This window comes from Apodemus sylvaticus, chromosome 1 (genome assembly GCF_947179515.1).
Source record: "Apodemus sylvaticus chromosome 1, mApoSyl1.1, whole genome shotgun sequence".
Lineage (NCBI taxonomy): Eukaryota > Metazoa > Chordata > Mammalia > Rodentia > Muridae > Apodemus > Apodemus sylvaticus.
Window position 1 is genome coordinate 65,882,428 of NC_067472.1, and position 21,443 is coordinate 65,903,870.

General features: G+C 51.8%; 2 protein-coding genes across 2 annotated transcripts in view; one reads left to right on the forward strand and one right to left on the reverse strand.

Annotated features, from left to right (window-relative positions):
• Window positions 1–5,387: 5,387 nt before the first annotated feature.
• On the forward strand, window positions 5,388–7,287 carry Nkx6-2 (NK6 homeobox 2). The gene is made up of 3 exons (XM_052174240.1): window positions 5,388–6,047; window positions 6,128–6,300; window positions 6,493–7,287. Exons 1-3 carry the CDS (start codon window positions 5,642–5,644, stop codon window positions 6,745–6,747), a joined length of 834 nt encoding a protein of 277 aa, XP_052030200.1. The 5' UTR covers window positions 5,388–5,641; the 3' UTR covers window positions 6,748–7,287.
• Window positions 7,288–8,478: 1,191 nt separating this feature from the next.
• Inpp5a (inositol polyphosphate-5-phosphatase A) overlaps window positions 8,479–21,443 on the reverse strand; it is a 184,800-nt gene continuing 171,835 nt past the window's right edge. The window contains exons 13-16 of the mRNA XM_052196265.1: window positions 13,249–13,360; window positions 10,682–10,750; window positions 9,880–9,967; window positions 8,479–9,795 (exon numbers count right to left, since the gene is read on the reverse strand). Of these exons, the coding sequence (XP_052052225.1) occupies window positions 9,887–9,967; window positions 10,682–10,750; window positions 13,249–13,360 (262 nt within the window). The 3' untranslated portion in view covers window positions 8,479–9,795; window positions 9,880–9,886. The remainder of the gene's footprint in view (window positions 9,796–9,879; window positions 9,968–10,681; window positions 10,751–13,248; window positions 13,361–21,443) is intronic.

Sequence of the window (21,443 nt, forward strand, 5' to 3'; positions counted from 1 at the left end):
AGTCACCTGCATCCTCACACCTGCCCTAACCATTCTTCTGGCCAGGGTCAGCAGAAGACATCTCAAGAGTCCTGGACAGCCTCTTCTTTGCACACAGATAGGAGCCTCCTGGCACCTGGATGGCGCTTGAGTATGTGGAGACACACAGAGGCAGTGTGCTCTTTAGAGAGAGAGGTACCACACATCCTGTGAGGACACTCCCATTCTCTGTGACTGCTGGACCATCAGGTCGCTCAGTCCTTGTTCAGGCCGTGACCTGGTACCACCCTAGCATCCTAGGCATCTTAGTGAGGTAGTCCTGAGATCTCAGCAGCCTCTTGCCCCTCCACTGTCTGGCAGGGCAAAGCTAACTCCCGAGCAAATCAGTTACCCTCTCTGAAGCCAACCTCATGCACCAGCAAGCAGACATCTGTGAATAAATCCTCCCGGAAGCAGAAAAAAACACAGAATCTTCTGCCTTGTACTCTCCGTGCCAGCTCTCAGAGGCTTTTCAGCATGTTGAAGGGCGAGGACAGTTTCCTCTCCCAGGACCTAAGAGAAAACATGATAAGAAGTTCCCAGTCCACAGTCATCCCCTTCCCCCTTTCTGGAAAGACTGCTCCTAACAGCCTGGGTTGGCCTTCATACCCAGAAAGCTATAGGAAGACAGGCTTGTGATAGAGACCAACCCCTCTCACAGCTCAAGTGGCTGAAAGAATGTGCCCCAGGCCCCAGGTGCTGCACAGCAGGCTCCAGGCAGCTGCTGGGAGCCTTTTCCTCTGGAGAAGGGAGAGTCAGTTCTGCAGAATCACGAAAGAAACTAGATGACAAGATCATCAGTTCCTTACGTTTCCCTGAAGCTGCTGCACACACCAAAGCAGAAGGCTCTTTGCAGAGCAGAGAAGAGGACTGGGCTGACAGAGGTGGACCCGGAGCCATCACAGGGTGGGACTCACAGGGCAGAAGCTGCCTGGCCAAGTTCAGCAAAGCCAGACAGTCTGGGGAAAGAACAGGGAACCCTGACCTCTATAGCCAAACTCAGAGGTCTCACTCTTCCCTGACACCTGGGTCCCTCCAGCCCTTCCTGCTGCCCAGGTGGCTTCCTGACAAGCGGAGGGCTGACTTCCATCCTGCCTCAGGCCCTCTAGCCCACGTCCAGCTTCCTATTGTTGGAGTCCCATAGCAGCGCGTGTGCGTGCGTGCGTGCGTGTGCGTGTGCGTGTGCGTGCGCGTGCGCGCGCGTGTGTGTGTGTGTGTGTGTGTGTGTGTGTGTACTGTTCCAGAGGCCTCCCTCAGTGCTTCCCTCCCTGGCTCAGTAGAATAACAGGACCCCCTGCTGGGGAGTGCTGCCTCCCTGTTCCTCTCCACTCCTCATCCTTCCCCTCACTTCCCTTTTACCAACTGTTGGTAGGTCAAATGGAGCCTCCATATACTGTTTTGGTTTTGCTGAGACAGTGCCTTGTTTGTAGCCCTAGCTCTGGCTGGCCTACTATTTGCTATACAGATGAGGCTGGCCTTGAACTCACCAAGATCCACCTGCCTCTGCCTCCTGGTTGCTGAGATTAAAGTGTAGGCTAGCACCTAAGCCCTGGAGCCCTTTAGAAGCTACTGCTCTGCCATAGGTTTTGCTTATTTAATGGCATGTATTCAGTTGCAGAATACACAGAACATGGGCCCTGCATCCACAAGGGACCTAGGGTGGGCAGCACGGGCCCTTGACTGGTCCACACTGGCCTCCTCTGGAAAGGGAGTCAAAGCAGACGGCAGCAATTGAGCAGGTGGGAGATGAAAGGTGCCCAAGGACCTGCACCCCCTCCCTGGGGCCAACACCCCTCTCCAGTACTCCTGAGTCTTTTGCTGCTGCTGCGGGTGGGGGTATGACAGTAGGGGACACTAGAGGGCGCTGGAGAAAGGAGCGTCCATTTTCTCAATTTGTTGGCGCCCAGCAACCCCAGAACACTCTTCAAAAGTCCCAGAAACTGTGAAGGGCAGGGTGCCGGCTTAGGATTTTCACCTCAGAGCCTTTGTACCCCATCTTCTTCCCTTTTATCTCCAACCAGATGAGTGCTGTTCGGGAGTTTGACAACTGTACTGACTCAGTGATTGTTTTGTGCTGCCCTTTCTCCTCCTGCCGGTGAAAGCAATCCCCGCCCCCAAATCTAGAACTCCTGAGTCACAGACATTTTCAGAAGCGTTCACACCCGTGCAACGGACAAAGCTACTGATGGGCTGCCAGGACCAGCGAGCCCAGGGCTGAGCTGCTGGAGCAGTGCTAGCCAACAGCTTCGAGGACTGGAATCTCACTTGCGCCGGGAAGGCATAGTTAGTGTCCACAGTATCTAGGCGCCTCTCAAGCTTGCAAGTCACTGTGATAACCTGTTCCCTTCCACGAACCCTCTGACAAGGCGGCTTCCGGGAGCCATCCTTTCACTGTCGCCGATTCTCCGCACCCCTCACTACTCCTTAACAAAGTTCCATTCACCCTTCCCATTTTACCTCTCCCAATAGGAGATCGGAAAGCCTACCTTCAGGGCACTCACCCAGGACAGGACCGCTAGGCACACAATGGGGCACACAATAAATATACATAGACTAAGTGAAGTTCCGGATGGTGAACAGTCTTCCGACTCCAGCTAAATTGGCCAGCAGCCCTCCTCAATAAAGATTTTCTTCAAGACCAGGAGATGGCGAACCTTTCCACAGTCACACGGGAGGAGCCCACAGCATCGCATCTCTGTAGGCGGGCTGGAGGATCTAGGGCCCTCTGACTAATTGGAGCTCGGGCTTGGGGGCGGGGGAGGGCGCTTGAGGGGACCCTCGCCTTTGGCTCAACCCAGAGGGCAGAGCCTGGGAATGCAGGAGCTCCTACAAGTGGGAACTCTGTGAAGAAGTAGCGATTTAGCCTCTCTCTTCTTGCTGGCTGCGCTGGGGGGAGGGGAGGAGAAGGCGATTTAGCGCCCGGAGGAAAGGTCCCCAACGCGCTAGGCAGGGCAGAATGCCTGAAGAGAGCGAAGCAACTCACTTCATCCCTCAGGCCGCACTCCCGCTTCCTTCATCCGGCACACTGGTCTCACCGCGCCCTGAGTCTCTGATCCCAGAGAGAGCGAGGCATCCAGACAGAACACTTCTCTCGACTCTGTGGGTTTCGGATGCAGTCCGAGTGAACCCGTTAAGTGTACAGAGATCCAGGGCCGCTGAAGAACAGCGACTGAAGATCTTCCGATTGCCCAGATTTAAGGAAGTCTGGACAGGCCTGCAAGAACAGCCAGAGTTCGAGCACAGAACTGCGTCTCTCCTGCCTCACAACCCGGGGCTCTGTGAGGGAGCAAAAGGCACGGGCACACCTACCCTGTCTCGCAGTTCGCCACTCCGAAGGTCCGGCGCTCTTCCTAGCCGGTTCGGATGTTCAGGGTGTGCTTGGCACAGTGAGATGGGAGGTTTCCGGATTTGCCACTCCGCCCGCCTCGCATTTCCCCGCCCCCCCCCCCCCCCCACACCATGCTGCTCACCGCTCTGGGTCCCTCTTCTTTAGAGCCGGAACCCCTGGCCTCCCGCATGGTCTCCTGCGAGCCCAGAAAAGTCCATACTCTACCAGGGACTGCCCTCTCAATGCTCAGATCCTCGGAGCACACGCGGTCATAATCGAAGTAGAGCGAAAGAGAGGCCAGGGGCTGGTCTAAGGGCTCGAGGGAAGCAGCTCAGAGATCTTAGATACCATCAGTAGCCCAGAGTTTCCAGAGGGGAGTGTGTTTTGCGCTGGAGGGAACCTCTCCGTTGCTGCTGATCGCTGGTAGCGCCCAAATTGTTCCTGAGAGTGTAGACTCAGTCTAGGAAGCCAGTAAGTACACTGAAACCTCTAGGGGCTAGGGGCCACTGCCTGCGGGGAGGATGAGTGAGGATCACACGTAAAAGGTCTTTCAGATTTCAGGTCCTGCAGGAGGCAGGGGCGACCACAGCATTTATTTCCAGTTCCTGCCATGAAGTGGCTTTCCAAGCCTTGACATGACGGAGACCCGTGGCGTAACGTTCCCGACACTAACTGTGAAAAAACGAAACTACACTTCTGAGAGGACCAGCAGGAATGGACGTTAGGCCCCTACATGGAGCCGTAAGGATCACTTTTGTTCTTAAGACAAAAACCTCAGAGACCAGGGCAAAAGGGGAAAGTCGTTATTAACAAACTGCACAGGGCCTCTGCCTAGATCGCCAGCACGGGAAACAGTGGATTCTATTTCCACAGGTTTCACAATCAGTACTAGGTATTCCGAGGTTAACAGTAAGCACTACTCAGGAGGAGGCAAGAAGCGCCAGCGCGCTGCCTTCTCGGATCTTTCCGTGTGCTGCTCTAGTCGGCTGTAATCTCAGTTAACCACGCAACAGTTCTATGGAGTGAGAGGCCCCTGTACTAGAAAAGAAATTAGGGCCTGGTGGGCTCTACAGGCCTGTCTGTAGTCCCTGCTCTGTCTGCTAGACTGCAAGTGCCTACCCAGCTGAAGTCAGTGAGTGTGGCGATTCGTCTGAGTTCTTGAATTCCAAAACTGCTGCATTCTGGACCTCCTTGCTGCCTGAGCCTCAGCTCGCAGCTCGCCAGAAAGCTATACGCAGGCGACTTCTGGTCCGGGATTTCAAAGTCTGGGCTCCAGTAACCTTGGTGAATGCCTAAAAAGTATAAAAATTCGAGGGGGGAAGGCCTAGCCTCTCCCAGATTCCCCAGCCCAGAGTCAAGGATTTCAGAACCAGGAGGCAAGGCAGCATCCTGCAATAGGCTGTGTATGTGTTTGTACCAGCCTTGCCCGATATTGCCTGGAGCCATCTGTTGGCAGATTTTGGCAGATCTGAGAGAGCCAAATCTATTTGGTCCCTAGACTCCACCCTTTTTCGTTCAAAATTCACCCAGAAAAGTGATACCCACAAGTTCACAACAGCCCACACCACCACGAGCTGGGAAGGATAAGGAGCCGCAGTACAGGGCTTGGGTCCTGGTCCAGGATGGAATCCCCTGGCCTGTGGCATCCAGCCATCCCAGGCTCTTCCCTGAACTAAGCATACTGAGCTTGAGCTTTCGGAGTGGATTTTGAAATCTACATTCTTTCGGTCGATAAAATATGTTCTCGTATTTTTTCCTGATTTTCCCATTAAAACCTTTGCCTAACTAAACTCCCATCCAACGGGATTTATTTCATCCCTAGGGAGATAAATCAGGGGGCAAATTTACAGCCCGGAGGCACCTGCCTCGCTAATGGGCCCTTCATGGAGTGCATGGCCGGCGGGGGCGCGCGCAGACGGGCCGGACGCTGGCCAATGGCCTGGTCGCCAGTGCCTACAGCCAATCAGCGCGCGCGCCGCGCCCAGGCCCCGCGGTTATCAGTGCGTCCATCCCGCGCGGCGCTGCTCCGACCTGCCCCGGAGCCGCCACCGCCGCCGCTGCCACCTTCGCCGCCCCTAGTATCCCTGCCTTCTCTCTGACCGCCGCCCATTCAGCGCAGCAGCCGTCGGTCCTCTAGCTTTCCCGTAGGGGCCGTCGGCGTTGGTCTGCAACGCGGTCCTCCCGTCCCAGTGTAGCCGGCGCCCATTGGCGCCGCGCTCAAACTTCCCGAGCCGGCGGGCGCGGGCGGTGGCAGCGGGGCCCGAATGGGCGCCCGGGTCGAAGGCGGCGGCGCCCATGGACGCTAACCGCCCGGGCGCGTTTGTGCTGAGCAGCGCGCCTTTAGCCGCGCTGCACAACATGGCTGAGATGAAGACGTCGCTGTTCCCCTACGCGCTGCAGGGCCCGGCGGGCTTCAAGACACCCGCCCTAGGCAGCCTTGGTGCGCAGTTGCCTCTAGGCACTCCGCATGGCATCAGCGACATCCTGGGAAGGCCGGTGGGCGCAGCGGGTGGCGGCCTCCTAGGAAGTCTGCCCCGTCTCAACGGGCTCGCCTCGTCCGCAGGTGTCTACTTCGGGCCCGCAGCCGCCGTGGCTCGGGGCTACCCTAAGCCGCTGGCGGAACTGCCTGGGCGCCCGCCCATCTTCTGGCCTGGGGTGGTGCAGGGCTCTCCCTGGAGGGACCCGCGACTGGCCGGCTCGGGTAAGTGGCCCGCGCGGGATTCGGTAAGGAGAGGGGCTGGGCGCGGGCCTCGGACTGCGCTCACCGGCTCTTCTTCGCAGCCCAAGCCGGCGGGGTCCTGGATAAGGATGGTAAGAAGAAACACTCGCGGCCGACTTTCTCCGGCCAGCAGATCTTCGCGCTGGAGAAGACTTTCGAGCAGACCAAGTATTTGGCAGGCCCAGAGCGCGCGCGGCTTGCCTACTCTCTGGGTATGACCGAGAGCCAGGTGAAGGTGAGCTTCAAATGGGCCGGGGGTCCAGCAATATTAGGCGGGGCCCGGAGTCCGCGTCCTGCGAACGGCCGGCGAGCGGTGCTTCGGCTGCGGCCGGACCGCGGAAAGCGCTGGCGCCAGGCGGGTCCGGAGTGCTGGTCAGGTGAGGTGAGCCTTGGTGCCCGCCTGATGGTCCCTCTCCCAATCCCCCAGGTGTGGTTCCAGAATCGGCGGACCAAGTGGCGCAAGCGACACGCGGCAGAGATGGCATCGGCTAAAAAGAAGCAGGACTCGGATGCCGAGAAGCTGAAGGTGGGTGGCTCGGACGCAGAGGACGATGACGAGTACAACCGGCCCCTGGACCCCAACTCCGATGACGAGAAGATCACACGACTTCTCAAAAAGCACAAACCCTCGAACTTGGCGCTTGTTAGCCCGTGTGGCGGCAGCGCGGGGGACGCCTTGTGAGGATGCGGCCAGGCCGGAGAACCCGAGAACCGGGGCTCGCGGCACGCCCCGACGCCAGCCGCCCAGCCGCAGTGTGTATATATATTTTTACAGAATAAGTTATAAAGCGGACTTTGGCGCGGCCTCGGCGTGAGGCGTGGAGTGCGGGGTTTGGGCCGATCACTTTGTATAATCAATAAATTATTTAACACGTCCCCGTCGGAGCTGTGGCTCCCAAGGCTGCACATCGTGTTTCTTCCATATGGAGCTGGCGCCAGCGGGCGGGCAGGACCCTGCAGACCCCACCTAGCCTGTTCTCTCTGTGGGCGCCAGAGACTGGCGCAGGGGGGCGCGACAGTGCTTGATGACGACCTGGGGCCCGTGTGCGCGTTTGGTTCAGAGGTTGAGCGTGTGGCGATGGCCCCAGAGTGCACAATGATGGCAGCTTGCAGGAGCACAGAGGTTGTGAGACTGAGCATGCCCTGGCCGTGGGAATGCAGCTTCAGCCCCCGGGGAAGGGAAGGATACCGCACCGCAGTGCTTGGAAGAGCCAGGCAAGCAGGGAACTCAGCAGAAGAGACCCCAAAGCAGGTATGATTTCTATTTTCTGTACAGATCTTTTAACACATTTGAAGGGAGACCCAAGGCTCAGCCCATTGCAAGCAGCTAGCACCTCATACATACTACACTTTTTTATTTTTAAGTATATTTCCTTTTTCTTTTTCTCCACCTGGGGCAATGAGTGTGCCCTGTTACTATGTGCCGACATCCTGGCCATGAGTAGCGTTCTGTCACTGGTATTTTGTAATACCTGTTTAGCCAGAATCCTAAACATTTTGGATATAATTACTAACTCCAGCTGTGGGTAGTAAGGCCCAAGGCTCTGAACCCTCCCGGGCTCCAGGCTGTCAGTCTTTGCCTTTCCTTGGTAGAAAGCATGGTTTTAAGCAAGGCTGCAGAAATCCTGTGAATCCTGCCCAGGTACCCCAGTCTTTGAGCCTGTGTCAGCATCCCTGACACTCATCACTGGTTTCTCAGAGGGCTGACAGGAGGGCCCTCAGCCAGGGTCACTTCTACCTGAGCTAAATGGGTAAGCGCAGGGCCCATTGCATGCCCAGGCAGCTGAGAGCCTGGCGCTCTCTCAGCCCTGGCACCTTTCAGGGCTACACTTCCCTGTAGCAAAACCTCATTTTTGGCCCCATACAAGTCCTGTCCACAGTTCCACCTTAATGCAGTGAATGTAAGTGCTAAGTGTGCAATTTCCACATTAGCTAATCATGTCAAGATTTCTCTCCATAGGGCATTTAAAAAATATTTATTGGAACCATGAAAAGCTTAACGCTTTGTTTTGCCCGTTGTGCTGTGGCTCCATCACTGAAGTCAGGTGCTTCTTTTGAGTCACCGACTTTCTTTAAAAGGAAGCAAGATTCTTTTTTCTTTCTTAAATGGGGCAATGTGTTGTTTCTCTGTGGTTTCTCAGCCAAAGTTCAGAGCAGAGAAATGTTGATAAAGGTTTAGAGCAAAGCAAAAGAAAAGCTTCTGTATTTAATAGAGGGAACAGCCTTTTTCCACTACAGTATTAAAAAGTCCAAGAGGTGATTTTTCTGAGGGCTTGGTGCCCTGTGGCAGAATGGGACTCCGAAATTCCCAGAATCAGAATGGGCCAGAGCAAAGGCACAAAGGAGGCCGCTCCTGGCACTTAGCATTTCAAAGGCATGGGAGAGGGAAGCAAGGAGACAAAGCAGCAGGAACTGTTTTCACCATGATCAATTTTATTGCTTAGGAACCGAGCAGTCACTTCCAGAGGCCTTCACAGGAAGGACCCACAGCTGGAACCTACGGACAACCGCTTCCGCGACAACCGCTTCGGACACGGCACATTGGCAAACAGCGACCATGGCAGTCACAGACCCGACCCTGGCATCAAGGACACAGGCCGGCCTTGAGTGATTTCTAGGGAAACCGACATTAACTCGCGCCTCCGCCCCATCCAGGAACTGTAGTGTTCAGAAGTAAATCAATAAAAGCACGCTGTGTCTCCTCAGCAGGCTCCGCAGGCGCCCTCCGTGGTTCTCAGTGCTGGGTGCGAGGCCAGGCAACAGGCTGTGCCCAGCATCACCCGTCGCTTTTCTGCCAGGTTTACACACAGCCCATGCTAGAAGCAATCTGTGGGAAGTGGACGAGGCTACTTCTAATTCTCCCACAAGATTATGGTTTTAATGTAGGCTACTTGGCACCATAAAACGGTAACAAAAGACAGACAAAACAGTTTACAAAATTCTTAAAAGGTACACCCAGGCTAGCTATAAACTTCACATTCAGGTCTTAATATTACACAGAAAAAGGCAGAGGAGTGACAAGCTGTTAGTTGAGGCAGACCTTGGGCGGCCCCTCGTCCTGGGCACTCGCTAGGTCTCCTCTCAGGAACAGGCGCTGACTGCTGAAGGACTCGCCATTCAACTAGACTGTGGTTCTGCCTGCTCAGGACACTCGTGCACTCATACTGGAAAGTATATTCAGCATAAGTTTTGGTAAGATTTATAAATTATCTTTAAAAAGTATATATTTATATGTATTTATATATATAAAAATGGAAAGCAGCTGCAGTGTGATTCTCACGCCACGTCACATGGCAGTACAGTCAGACCTCGGGGCCTCGGGCTTGAACACACGGCAGCCTGGCTGCCTGGGCTAATGCCCGGCACACTCCTCCTGGCAGAGAGGGACGCTGGACACCTGGGGCTCTAAATGGAGAAGCTTCCTCCACAGACAATCGTTAAAAATGGAAAACTGTGAAGCCTAAAATACAGGCGCTCTGCTGTCTGTTAGAGTTTTGGCAATAGGACTGTGGCTTGATTAAACCCAATATGTCTACAATGTCACGTGACAGACACAACAGTGAGGTATGTGAGGCTTTCCGGAGGTCCGGAGGCTGAAGCGAAGTGTGGGGCCGGCCGTCTAGCAGGTGATGCTTGGGCGGGTTCCGATGCAGCTGTTAGGAGGATGAGTTCGATACACTGCTACAGGGAGGTCTCTCGAGGATCCTCTCACGGCGCTGGCACCTCTTCCCTGGAGTGGAATTAGTAATTTGTTAAAGGATCAAACACACCAGGGAAAGCTGCAGAAGGGAGAGCAAGGAGGAGCTATATTTACCACCACGTCACTGCACGACACAACACTTGTGTACATGGGCGTGAGGTTTACCTGCCCCAGCTGCGATTCGGAAGGCCAGGAACACCGGCTGCAGTGGGAGAAAAGGGGGAGGTCAGCAAGCCCAGTTCGCTGCCTGCTTCTCCTGGACTCAAGCATCTAGAACTGAGTTCAGAGTAGAGGCCTACCATGTGCACAAAGCACAGACTGAGACAGTTAGCCGAGTGGGGCCATGAGATTTCCTCTTTGAAATGAAGGGGGGTAGGGTTCCAGATAGGAATCCGTGTCAGGAACTATGGAGAAAGGACCAAAGGCCAAGGGCCATTTGCACCCATGACTAGCATATGTAGTGTCCCTAGCTCAGAGCTATGGAGCATGTGGACTTATCTAATTTGGCCAAGATCTGTCACCTGGCCTCAGTGTCACTGGAGACTGGGCCACTCTGGGTTCAGGGGCAGCCATCTGTGTACAATCACTGCATATTTGGTTTGTGAGACATGCATTTCCACCCTCACAGATGTGAGCTCAGCGCAGAAGGGCAGGAGCACAGTCCCAATGTATTCTGAAGAAGCAGCTGATCATTCATAACCAAGACGTGATATCTTACACAGAGTGAGACTCTCTTTTGTTATGACTGATAATTTCTTCATGCTAACCATCCATCCATCCTTTGGTATATTATTAAAACCAAATTAAGTGAGAACAACTTTGCTTGCTTGGTAAAGCCAGTCAAAAGAAGATGCCCGCACTCCTGCCCCACCCACGGGGCTCAGTCCTTGGGCCCCAGCAACACTGCACACGTCACCTTGTGGTCTCCCATGCAGACATTGGGCCCGATGTGGTCGTAGGTGGCAACCTTCTCCTCGCTCTCTGACTGAAAGCAAACAGAGAGAGGGAGTGTGGGAAGGCTGAGGCAATCTGCAGTGCTGCTAGGACAGACGGGCAGGGGCTTCAGGGTGTCCTTAGGATGTGAGGTTGAAGGAAGGCCTGGGGGCCTTACTACCTCTCAGCATGTGGCTGGCTCTTCTGCTAAGAGGAACCCTGCTTCTAGAGAAGAGGGGGGCAGGTCAGCCCAGGGGTCAGGTCTCCCTCGGTCTCCTGTGCCTGTCCACTAGGCAGCACAGAGCCTCAGGCCCTACAATTAGTGCCACCCAGACCTTTTAAGGGCGTGTTCTTCTGTGAGTAGCTCATCTGTTTCTCATGTCTCTATTTACACTTGCTTCTGAAAGCCTGCTTTATTAGCCTAGAGCATGCTGTGTAAAGCCACGTATGCATATTAATTAACTGATCCATGCACTTCCTGGCAGACCCCTGGCATTGGGGTTTGAAGACAAGAGGTTTTTGTCAATGCTAATCAGTCAAGTCTGACCTGGTTGGAGCTTTAGACCTGCAGCTGAAACATCTATGACGATAAAGTTGAAACTGACTTCTCTTTAATGCAGTAGGAAGCTTAAGGTCAGATTTACTTCCCAGCATGGTTGCCTGCCAGAAGGTGTGAAAACATAACCTTCAGCAGCGCATGCATGAGCACTCGCCCGTCTTTCAGGAGGCGCATGTGGCCCGACTCCTCGGAAGTGAGGAACATCCATCACACACTGCATGGTAAATTACAAAGGCAGCATAAATTCGTGGGTTTTCAGCTGCATAGTCTTTGGACAGATAAACAAATTACAGAGGGGCTCAGACAGGACGCAGGCACACCTCACTGAGCATTCGTCACCGAGGCTCGCAGGCACCCTGCCGCCTGGTGTTTTAGGACTCAGAAAGCAGAACAGAACATGATGAGGGTACCGGCGCATGGCATGATGGATGGGGCGGGAGGGAACCTGCGCTGTTTCGGAGGTGGCTTGCTGCTGGCCCACGAGACTCCAGCTTCTGCAGGCAGAAACCCCTAAAGGTTTTATTCTCAGTGATAAAGAGCAGGGCGTGGTCCACCACTGTGGCTCTAAAGTATGAATTCATAGATGTGAGGGCATGTTACCTTTCAGGAGCTGCAGATAGGCCCCGCATGGCCTCACAGGCTCCTGGCAGCCTTAAGATCACTAATTTAAGTGCGCTTATCTTAGGGACCTTACTACAAGCTCCACGTTTTTATAATCTTAACTGGTGGATGATATCATTTCTTCTGTCTACCTCAGTCCCATGGAGGGGCTGAGGCTGACTAATTCTTTTACTTCTGTCTCGAGGAAGCCAATGAATAGGCCCAGGTCATAGATGATACAGTTTCAGGTTCCCGAGTGGGCTTTCCTCAGAGATAGCATCAAACCGGGGCACATGCCACATTCATGAGGCTAGAAGTAGAGCCGTGTGAGAAGACTGCAGCTTCTGGTCAACATCCTTCCCTGGACCCAGCATTCCTGCCTGAAAAACCCTCTCCCTGGCCAGGACCAGAACACCATCTGTACCCATCATGCTCTGGAGCACAGGAGTTGTAGAAGTCTAGCATATGGAGGACAGTAACTACACAGTGAAAACCAGCAGATCTTAGGGAGAGGATGGCAAGCCACAAGCTGGAAAGGGGCCTTGAGGACTGCAAGGGCGTGCGTGTGTGCGTGCATACGTGTGTGACACAGGGACAGCCTGTAGCTCATGAAGACTATGATGCAATCTAGGGGCATGGTGAAGGTGGGAATCCCTGAGGGGCGCTCCTCCTCCCCAGCAGGCAGCAGCAGTAGGGATGGAGCAGCAGAGCACACACATACCACAGCCTCCACCTCTTCCAGACCAAGGGCTCACACCTCAGTCTAACATGGCTCTACATGCACTATTCACACTGCTCCTGCATGAGTTCACCCTTTTTGTGTTTGTTTGTTTTGGTTTTTTGGAATTTGTTTTTTTTCGAGACAGGGTTTCTTTGTATAGCCCTTGATGTCCTGGAACTCACTCTGTAGACCAGGCTGGCCTCGAACTCTGAAATCCGCCTGCCTCTGCCTCCCAGAGTGCACCACCACCGCCAGGCTGAGTTCACTCTTTTTACTGTTAGATCTGGAAGGATGGGGCTGAGAGATAATTCAGATGATGACACTTTTTAAAACATGCAATTTACATCTAAAATCTGGGAACTGAGAAAAATAGGAAATCTGAAAGTCCTCCCTTCCTCCTGATCCTGCTGAGCGGTTGCAAACTGTTCTTGCTTTACATAACCTGGAGGTGCTCCCATGAGCCCCCACAAGAGCTCCACAGAACACCACACAATAAATTACTCTTAGACCTTGCTGGGACTAGAGTCTTTGTGCTTCTAGAACGATGCCAATGGCACCTGCCTGTACCTAAGTGCTAGCTGACAGCTGACTAAGCACTTCCTCATCTTACAATCACCTGAGCACTCCATGTAAGAGTCCCCAGGCTGGGTGGCCCATGGCCCCCTCGTACCTTAAGAACCAGCTCCTTGGCAGACAGGGACATGAGGATGCGATCACACCAAGCAGGGCATCTCGTGTTCATGTACTGTTCTCCCTGGCTGGAGTCCTCACTATACGGGTAGCTGTGGAGACACAGGAATAGAATGTTAACCAGACTCTGGTTCCAGCAGTCCTTCAAGTTCTGAAGGGCAGAGTGTGCTGCTATTCAGGAAAGAATGAACACAGAGAGGTTTCTAAAATATAAAGCCAAACTTGAAACCCAAGTAGAGTCCCATCAAAATTAGTTCTCCCTGCATGTACCTATCTATTGCACGGGTCAGGCTGGCTGATTCCTACAGACCTCTTATTCATACAGAGGCCTCTGCTTGTGGAGAGGCCAGCTGCCTCATGGACCTGCCATCCCAGGGGACCTATCAACGCGCCATCCCTGTAAACCCTTACTCTCCACGGCATACTTGTTGGACTGCTGCAGAATGGATCTCATGAAGACCTGGCTTGGAGAGAGCCTTTCCCAGCACAGCCACACTCCATGGTTTTCGGACCACAAGGACTCTCTTTCAAAGTGCACCGTGTTTTTTCAGGTCAGTTCCAGAGCACCATGCTCATGTGCTTCTGCCAACCTGGCCCCGCTCCCACGGCCTCAGAGAGCTGAGGTCCAGCACCCTCCAGACCTCAGCCATCTAAAGCTGCCAGATGCCATGTGATACGTGTGTCTTTCACAGAGACCATGGGTTGTGGCCCATGTGTCTCATAGGATTATCACTCTACTTGATTAAAGTTACTGCAAATTAGGCTAAAAAACAAAGTCTGTGTAATTTATTCACATAACATTTATCACTTTAAAGAATAAAAAAATCTCCCACACTTTCTTTTTCAGAAAAAGCAAATGTCCAATGGCCATAGCCATTCCTGTACAGCACAGTGACAATGACCTTGTTCAAGTGCTCCTCAGTCTGCCCAATGGGTTGTGAGTGAGAAGGAGCATCTCACCATGCGTACACGCATCAGCATGCCCACTCTGAGCAGTGTTGTCAACTGTGAGATGGAACCACATGGTCTTCCTGGCAGGCGGTCACCTGTTCTCAGTCCCGCACTGCTTCTAATGTTGGACACACAGCACAGCAAAGGCATTAGCACTGAGGGCAACTTAGCCCAGGAGCACGTGCATCACAGAAGGAGTCGCACTGAGGACACATCAAGGATGACCTTGAACTCCAGATTCTCCTGCCTCTACTTCCCAACTGTTGGGACTGCAAGAGTGCATCACCATGCCTTGTTCTCTTACAAGTGACCATCTCATATCTGACAACAGCTCTGACATAGTTCCCAACCACAGGTCACTGTCCCTGGACACCCTGATGTCCTGGAGACCTTGTCGGATGCTCTACAGCTAGCCCAGGCAGTCTAGAGGAAACACTGAGCTCTGGGTCTGGGGATTATAGGTGACTTCCCAGTGAGTCTGTAGGGATGGGAGTTCTGTCTCCCAGGCACAGTGACTATGGGGAGAGCTTGTGTAGACCTATGAAGCCAGGACCATTAAGAGGCAAGGAAGAGCCCTGTCAGCAGGGGTGGGACCTGTAGTTACTGGTTAGACTAGGCTCCTCCATGACGGGACAAGCTGGAGAAACAGATTGTGCATCACCTAATACTGACTACACCTAACAAGTTTTGGGGTTCCATGTTCCCTTGGCTCCTATGGGTCTCAAGTCAAACTCTAGCTGCTGCAAGGGGTGGGGGAGGCTTCAGCTCCATGGCCTGAGGTGTTCTCCAATGCTCAAAATACAAAACCAGGAAGTTCTGATCTAGGTAGGCCTGGGAGGCCAGCATGGGGTATGCATCCATTCCACCTTCTCAGGGGCTTTTCAGCTAAATGTAAGGCCTGTGGCTGGCTGATACAGGCAGGGCTGTGCATGCAGACTTATCTGGAAGCAAACCCAAAAGGGCGGGAGGCAGGGCAAACCAGCCCTATCTCAGCTCTCTACAGCTCCCGGAATATTCGTCATAATTAATTGCAGTGCTGATAAAATTAACAATTGCCCACCTGTGCTGCCTCCACGCTGCTTCCCTTCCTACCTGCCCCTCGAACTCTGTCAGGATGTGGGCAGCAGCCCTTTGCAGGCTGTTTGCTTGCAGCTTGGATCGTGTTGCCATGACCCCCATGAGCACACTGTGGGAAGCACAAAGCCGATTGTGTTTGAGAGTCCTAGGGTGCAGCCCTAGGGTGGTAGGGAGAAGAAGCCAGTGTGATTCATGCCTTTGCTTCAATTCTTGGCTCTTCTTGGACCACAGGAAAACAAACTAAAGAAAGTCTTTAGGGAGCACTGAGTCCTCAGAATAGGGAGAGCAGAAGGGCTGAACCCCACTATGCCAGGCAGGGGGCCTCTCTGCTTCCACTGTTCTCAGTCCCTGCACTGCTTTTAATGTTGGATATACAGTACCACAAAGGCATTAGCATCGAGGACAACTTAGAAAAGGAAGGGTAAGTGAGACTATAGGCAAAGAAAATGAATGTGGCATCTCTGATCATGGCTATTCTAAAAATGCTTAAGTAGAAGACCCTAGAAGCTAGGGTGCCCAGGAATGTCCTGGTGGCTAGAAGTCTGAGGCTAGAGCCTACCCCAGTTCCCTTTGCTATGGCTTTAGGGGCAGCTTGCTCATGATGGTTGAAGCGGACCACTGGTCCCCACACTGCATGGACTCTGCAGCCAGAACCCAGTGATTGACCAGTCCCATGGCTTCCTTGCTCCCTGACTGCATTCCAAGCCATAAATATAAGTTCTGTTTCTGGATTTTTGGCAAATGTGACCAATGCTACTTCTAATGCTGAACTTACTGGAAGTGAAACTTCCATGTCATAAACATATGTGTTCTTTAAAAACATTGATCCTATGCCATTTGTTCACTGGAAGTGGAGTCTTCCCATCCAGTGTTCTCTGAGTGAGTACCTCAAAATCTTTCATCTGTATAGCGCTTGGACTGTCCTTTCTAAGTTAAGCTTTGATTTGGGCAAAGTGTAAGATCCCACTGAAGGTGGAAACTACCAAGCTGGTGTGTCAGTAGGTCTGGCTGGTGGTGAAGTGCATACAGATCTCCTCAAAGAGTCCACTTTATGTTGGCTGGCTGATACAAGCTTTGATTGTGGATATGTTCTCAGGGCCTGGAGGTGTTTGCACTTTTGTACTCTGAATGTCTGTTCCACAACTTAAAGCATTTTGGTTACTGCTGCTTGGGGGTTACTTACTGGAGGGGAATCGCCAATCCTAAGATCCAGGAGGTAAAACTACTCATAACGGCATGAAGGTGACAATGGTTTCCATGATTATGGTTGACTATGCACCATTGAGGCAAAGATTACTATGGAAAAAGCCGAGGTGCTTGGAGAAGAGCCAGGCACTGCTCTGTGTCATCATCCTTGTTGGCATATTCACAGCAAGGTAGGGATCTGTGCACAGTAAATACTTACCCTCCCAAACCCCAGTCCTGGGAAACATGGCTCCTGGGAATAGAAGGTGGGAATATAAGCATCCAGGCACTTTGTGCCCCAGGCCAGGCAGGGGGCATCTCAGGCCACTGTTGCACATGTGTGGGCAGTGCCACTCATGAGGTAGGCTGACAGAGTCTTCGCAAAAAGAGGTGCCTTTCTGGGATTGCTTGTGATGATGTTTGTGGCCGACCAGAAAATTCACGTGCCCAAAGGGTTGGACAGCTCTTCCCTAAGAGGATATGTCTGCTGAAGTCAGAGAAAGGACTACATGCTCTGGAGTGATGTCTAATACCAGCATCCAACACAGGCTGCTACCAAACACTATGGGCCAGGCCAACTCAGATCCCAGAGTACATTCTCAATGGAGCACTGTGGTGAGGGGCTACAAGTCAGCAGAAAGAAAAGAAGAGTACCCATGGCTGGGGAGGGGCTTCTCCCTACGCACTGCCACTTGGCTAGTCAAACTTCTAAGAACAATTTTAAATGTGTGAGGTTGCTGTTCTCTTTTATATTAGTTTTGTTTAGAAAATAATTTTTTTCATTACAATGTTACTTAGTTAATATGTAATAAGTTTATTATGATGATTATGATTATGATTATTATTAAAACAAAGTAATAGGGATCAGGGAGATCAGCATGTAAAAGTATTTGCCACCAAAACTGGTAGCCTGAATCTGACCCAGAACCCGCATGGTAGAGGTTAGGTTACTCAAGATACAGAAAGCTTAGAAAGTAGAAATGAAAATGAACACTCCAGGGTAAGGCAGAGCCCTGCATGGTGATGGTGGGGCTACATGTTATGTGGGGACTTTCTGCCTACCCAGCGTGGCCTATGCCCTCAAGGATGCATAGAAGCTGGCTGCTTTCTGACACCTGCAACCTGGGTGCTTGAAGCTCTTGTTCTGCATGAGGGTAGTCACATCTCAAATTGCCAGAGAGCCTCACACAGGCTCCTGACCATCTAGCCATAGGAAAGCAGAGCTAAGATGGGAGCTCTAGGCCTCAGGAGCTGCTTTTAGAGGTGAGCCGTGTCAGTCACTCAGAATGGCTCTGGGAGCAGTAGAGCCAGCATAGTTATTTTAGATTTACTACCCTCTAGGCATCTCGGTAATAGGAATGCAGGAACTCTGGGTGGCCCCAGGGTAGCTGTATGTCCAGAGGTTAGACCTTAGGCCTAAGAGGTGGCACTAGTCCTTCAACAAGAGTGTACAGTTCTAAGAAGGTCCCTGGGCTTTCTTTAAGGGTCTAGAGTGTGTGGTGGTGGAGTTATCACAGCCTTCCTGAATGCTTGCCTGTAACACCTGGTGATGAGATGCAGGCAGAAGCCTAGGATGAGAACGCTCACAGGGAGAATAGATGCTTCGGCCACTGCTGTCTCCCAGAAGGCTTCTCCCAGCTCATACGAAAGCTTCCCAGCTAACACAGTACTCAGGCTCTGGTGCAGCCTCCTGTCTATGGAACAGAGCTACAGGAAAGCACACATTCTCATGTTCCTTTGGCAGAATCTTTGTGGTTCACTTCTCTTCAACAGTTCAGTGAGTTCTGGATGTATAAGCTGAAGTCCCAAGTGTGTCTGTCCATTAATGAGAGACTGCTTTGTTAGCAGCTGTGCACATGTACAACCATAGTCATATATACATACATGTGCCTACTCACATAATGTACATTCATGAATTCACCCCCCTTATATCTAAACTCTAAACATGTACCTATATATACATACCCACAGTTTACACACTCATTAACATATGTACACACTTATACACAGGCCCTGAAAGTATATAGATGTACTGACATATGTGTATATATACACAGGGATGCACAAATGTAAATGGCTTATGTTCCAGCATAAAAGTACATGTCCATGCACATGCGGACATCCTGTATATGCATATACAATACTACACATGTGTATAAATAGTTCATCATACATACATCCTGCACACCTTTTCAACCCCACAGAGTGTGTGCCTATGTACGTATAAGCAAATATGAACACCAGTGACTTCTCTGCACACATTATCACCCATGTATACCTGCACACCTATACACACACCTACCAGCACACACACACCTACCTACACACACACACACACACACACACATACCTACATAGTTTTGTGCATAAAGTTAGCCTAAAGCTAACTTTACTCTTTTTTTTTCCCCATTTTGAGACAGGGTCTCACTACGTCACTGTGTAGCACTGGCCCTCTGGAGCTCCCTGTATATATCTAGCTGGCCACAAACTCAGAGATTGGATTTCCTCTGCTTCTCAACTTAATTAATGGTGTGCATCATACCAGCCCAAGGCTGGTATCTATTTATTATATCCTGAGGGTGTATCCAGTACTTATGAGGTCACACACCACTTCAACCCCCCGCTCCTTCCAGCTTACACTCTGGCTTCTCCAATGGAATGGCTCTCCAAACCACGCATGACAGCACAACAGAGACTGTGAATTGTTTGGTGGTTTTAGGTGCTTTGAGACAGGGTCTCTATGGCCTCCAGGATGGCCTCCACCTCCTGATCTTCTAAATTACAGTCATGTGCCATCACTCTCAGCTTTCCAGTTTAAAAACACAGTAGAGCCAAAAGGAGAAGGAACATCAGTGCTTCCTGGGTAGGCAGGGATATCACCACTGACTCGGGAGGTGGTAGTGGAGGATACTGTGTACATCCTGAGTTGTAAGGGCAGGTCTCAAGAGCCTTTTGTTGAAGCTCATGACAAAGATGCATACTATAACTGGAGAAGAAGCCAAAGATCTCAGAAAGCGGGCCTGACACTACACTGGATGTAGCAGTTCAGTTTGGACCACCCCCTTCCCCTCCCATCTTGGAGACTTGAATGTTGTTTCTATATAAAGGGGAGTATCTGTAAGGTGTAAGTGCCTGCTGATGCCTCCCATGTGCTCAGTGTGCACACCAGGATGATGGCGATGGCTCCCACTTCATTATTGGCTTTCCTCTGGATAACTATTAGATTGAGGCTATTGTCACCTTCTCAGCCAAAATGGCATGTGAATTCTCTTCTCAGCTTTGAATGTGACTCCCTCATTAAAGAAGCTCTGCTTTTGAAGGCTCATATTATTTGCCAGCCCTATGCTGACATTCAGGATGTGACCTTCTTTAAAGGCCACTTTCCTCAAAACATCCCCTATGTGAGTCAAATAGCAAACTCAGTTCTGAAATAAGAATATGGTCACCTCAGGCGCACTCTGGCACTCTGTTGTTCTACCCTCCCCCAGGGGACTCCTGGGTACTGTGCTGCACACACCTCTCCATGTACATCTCTGAATACATGGATGGTTCTTACATTCTTTCCTGTTTGTGCAAAAGACTCTGCCTTAAAAATCCACTCCTGCTTCTGCTCCCTACTCAGGGGAACTTACCCTGACAAGCAGGCTGGAGGGGATGGACCTTCAGAGGCCTTCAAAATCACCTTCCTGGAAGGCTTATAATAAGGCCCAGATGCCGGGGTCGTCATCTAGGGCCCCTTCTTGATAACACAATGTTCAATGACTAAAACATGCCAATGCGTCAAGATGGCTTCAAATCTGTGAGAGAGGACATCTGTTCCTGTCATGTGGGGAAATCAGGTCCTTTGGTTGTCACGTGGTCAGGGGCTCTCTCTTCAGTGCTCAAGTCTAGACTACTCTGGATTTTCAGCCTAGTTGAGTCCTGCTCTATACCTTTGATGTGCAGGTGACTTTTAAGACTGTAACATTGAGAGAAAAATCTCAAGACAAATGCTAACATCAGTCCACAAGTCTTGAGGGGGCAGGCATGTCCTCATCCCACTTGGACCCTGAGCTTCTTAGCTCTTAGTCATATGGGTTTCATTTCTACCAATACCCATGATTCACTGGGACTATTCAGAGTGTCTAAGAGACACACGAGGGTCAGAATGGGTCCCTCAATGTTTGACAGGATGTACTTAGAAAGTCTCTTTGTTGCTCATCACTGTGGCGGAAGGTTCCGCTGGTTAGCACTGGGCTATGCTGCAGGGCCATGTACCCCGGTTACAGTCTCATGAGGTAACCTCCTTGAGTCCTGCTGCTTGGAGCCAGTATGTGAGTGTCTAGTGCCTGGGCACCAAACAGATGTCTGGGAGTTACTAGGTCCTGCAGCTCCTGTTTCTCCATTCCTGAAACTCTATCCAGCTCCCTCACCTTAGTCTCCTAGGTCAGGGGGTTATGGGTTGACAGCTGAAAAGGATGTCTAGGTCTGTGCAGGAATGGGTCTCCCTACTGCCATGTTTGATCATATACAGTTGGCACAGAGGTAGAGTGGCACTAACAGAGAGGATAAAAGCTGGCAGGTTGTCAGACACATGGGATGTGGTATTTCCCACCAGACAGGTATGAAACAGGCACCAGCAGCATGACCAAGTCAACAGAATAGCTCAGTTTGTTGGAAAGTCTCCTCACCACTTTAGGTCATAGGACTTGGCATCTGACACAGCCACAGGGCTGGAAGGAGGAAGACCCACAGCACTGAAGCTTATGCCTTCAACAATCCCTTGTCCTCGGGAGCCACCTTCTGTACAGGGCTCTGAGGAAGATGCAAAGGCCAGCAGGCGAAGTGCAGCTCCAGAGGAAGGTGGGTAAACCTGGAATTTTGTTCTACCACACACCACACACTGCGCTGTTAGACGTTTACCCTTCCTTTACACCACAGCACACTGAGGCCCTGGATGTCTGAGGAAGCCAGCGCTAGTGT

Coding starts and splice junctions, on each gene's coding strand:
- Nkx6-2 (XM_052174240.1), top strand. CDS start 5,642: ATGGACGCTAACCGCCCGGGCGCGTTTGTGCTGAGCAGCGCGCCTTTA. Junction 6,048..6,127: donor CCCGCGACTGGCCGGCTCGG/GTAAGTGGCCCG, acceptor TCTTCTTCGCAG/CCCAAGCCGGCGGGGTCCTG. Junction 6,301..6,492: donor TGACCGAGAGCCAGGTGAAG/GTGAGCTTCAAA, acceptor CCAATCCCCCAG/GTGTGGTTCCAGAATCGGCG.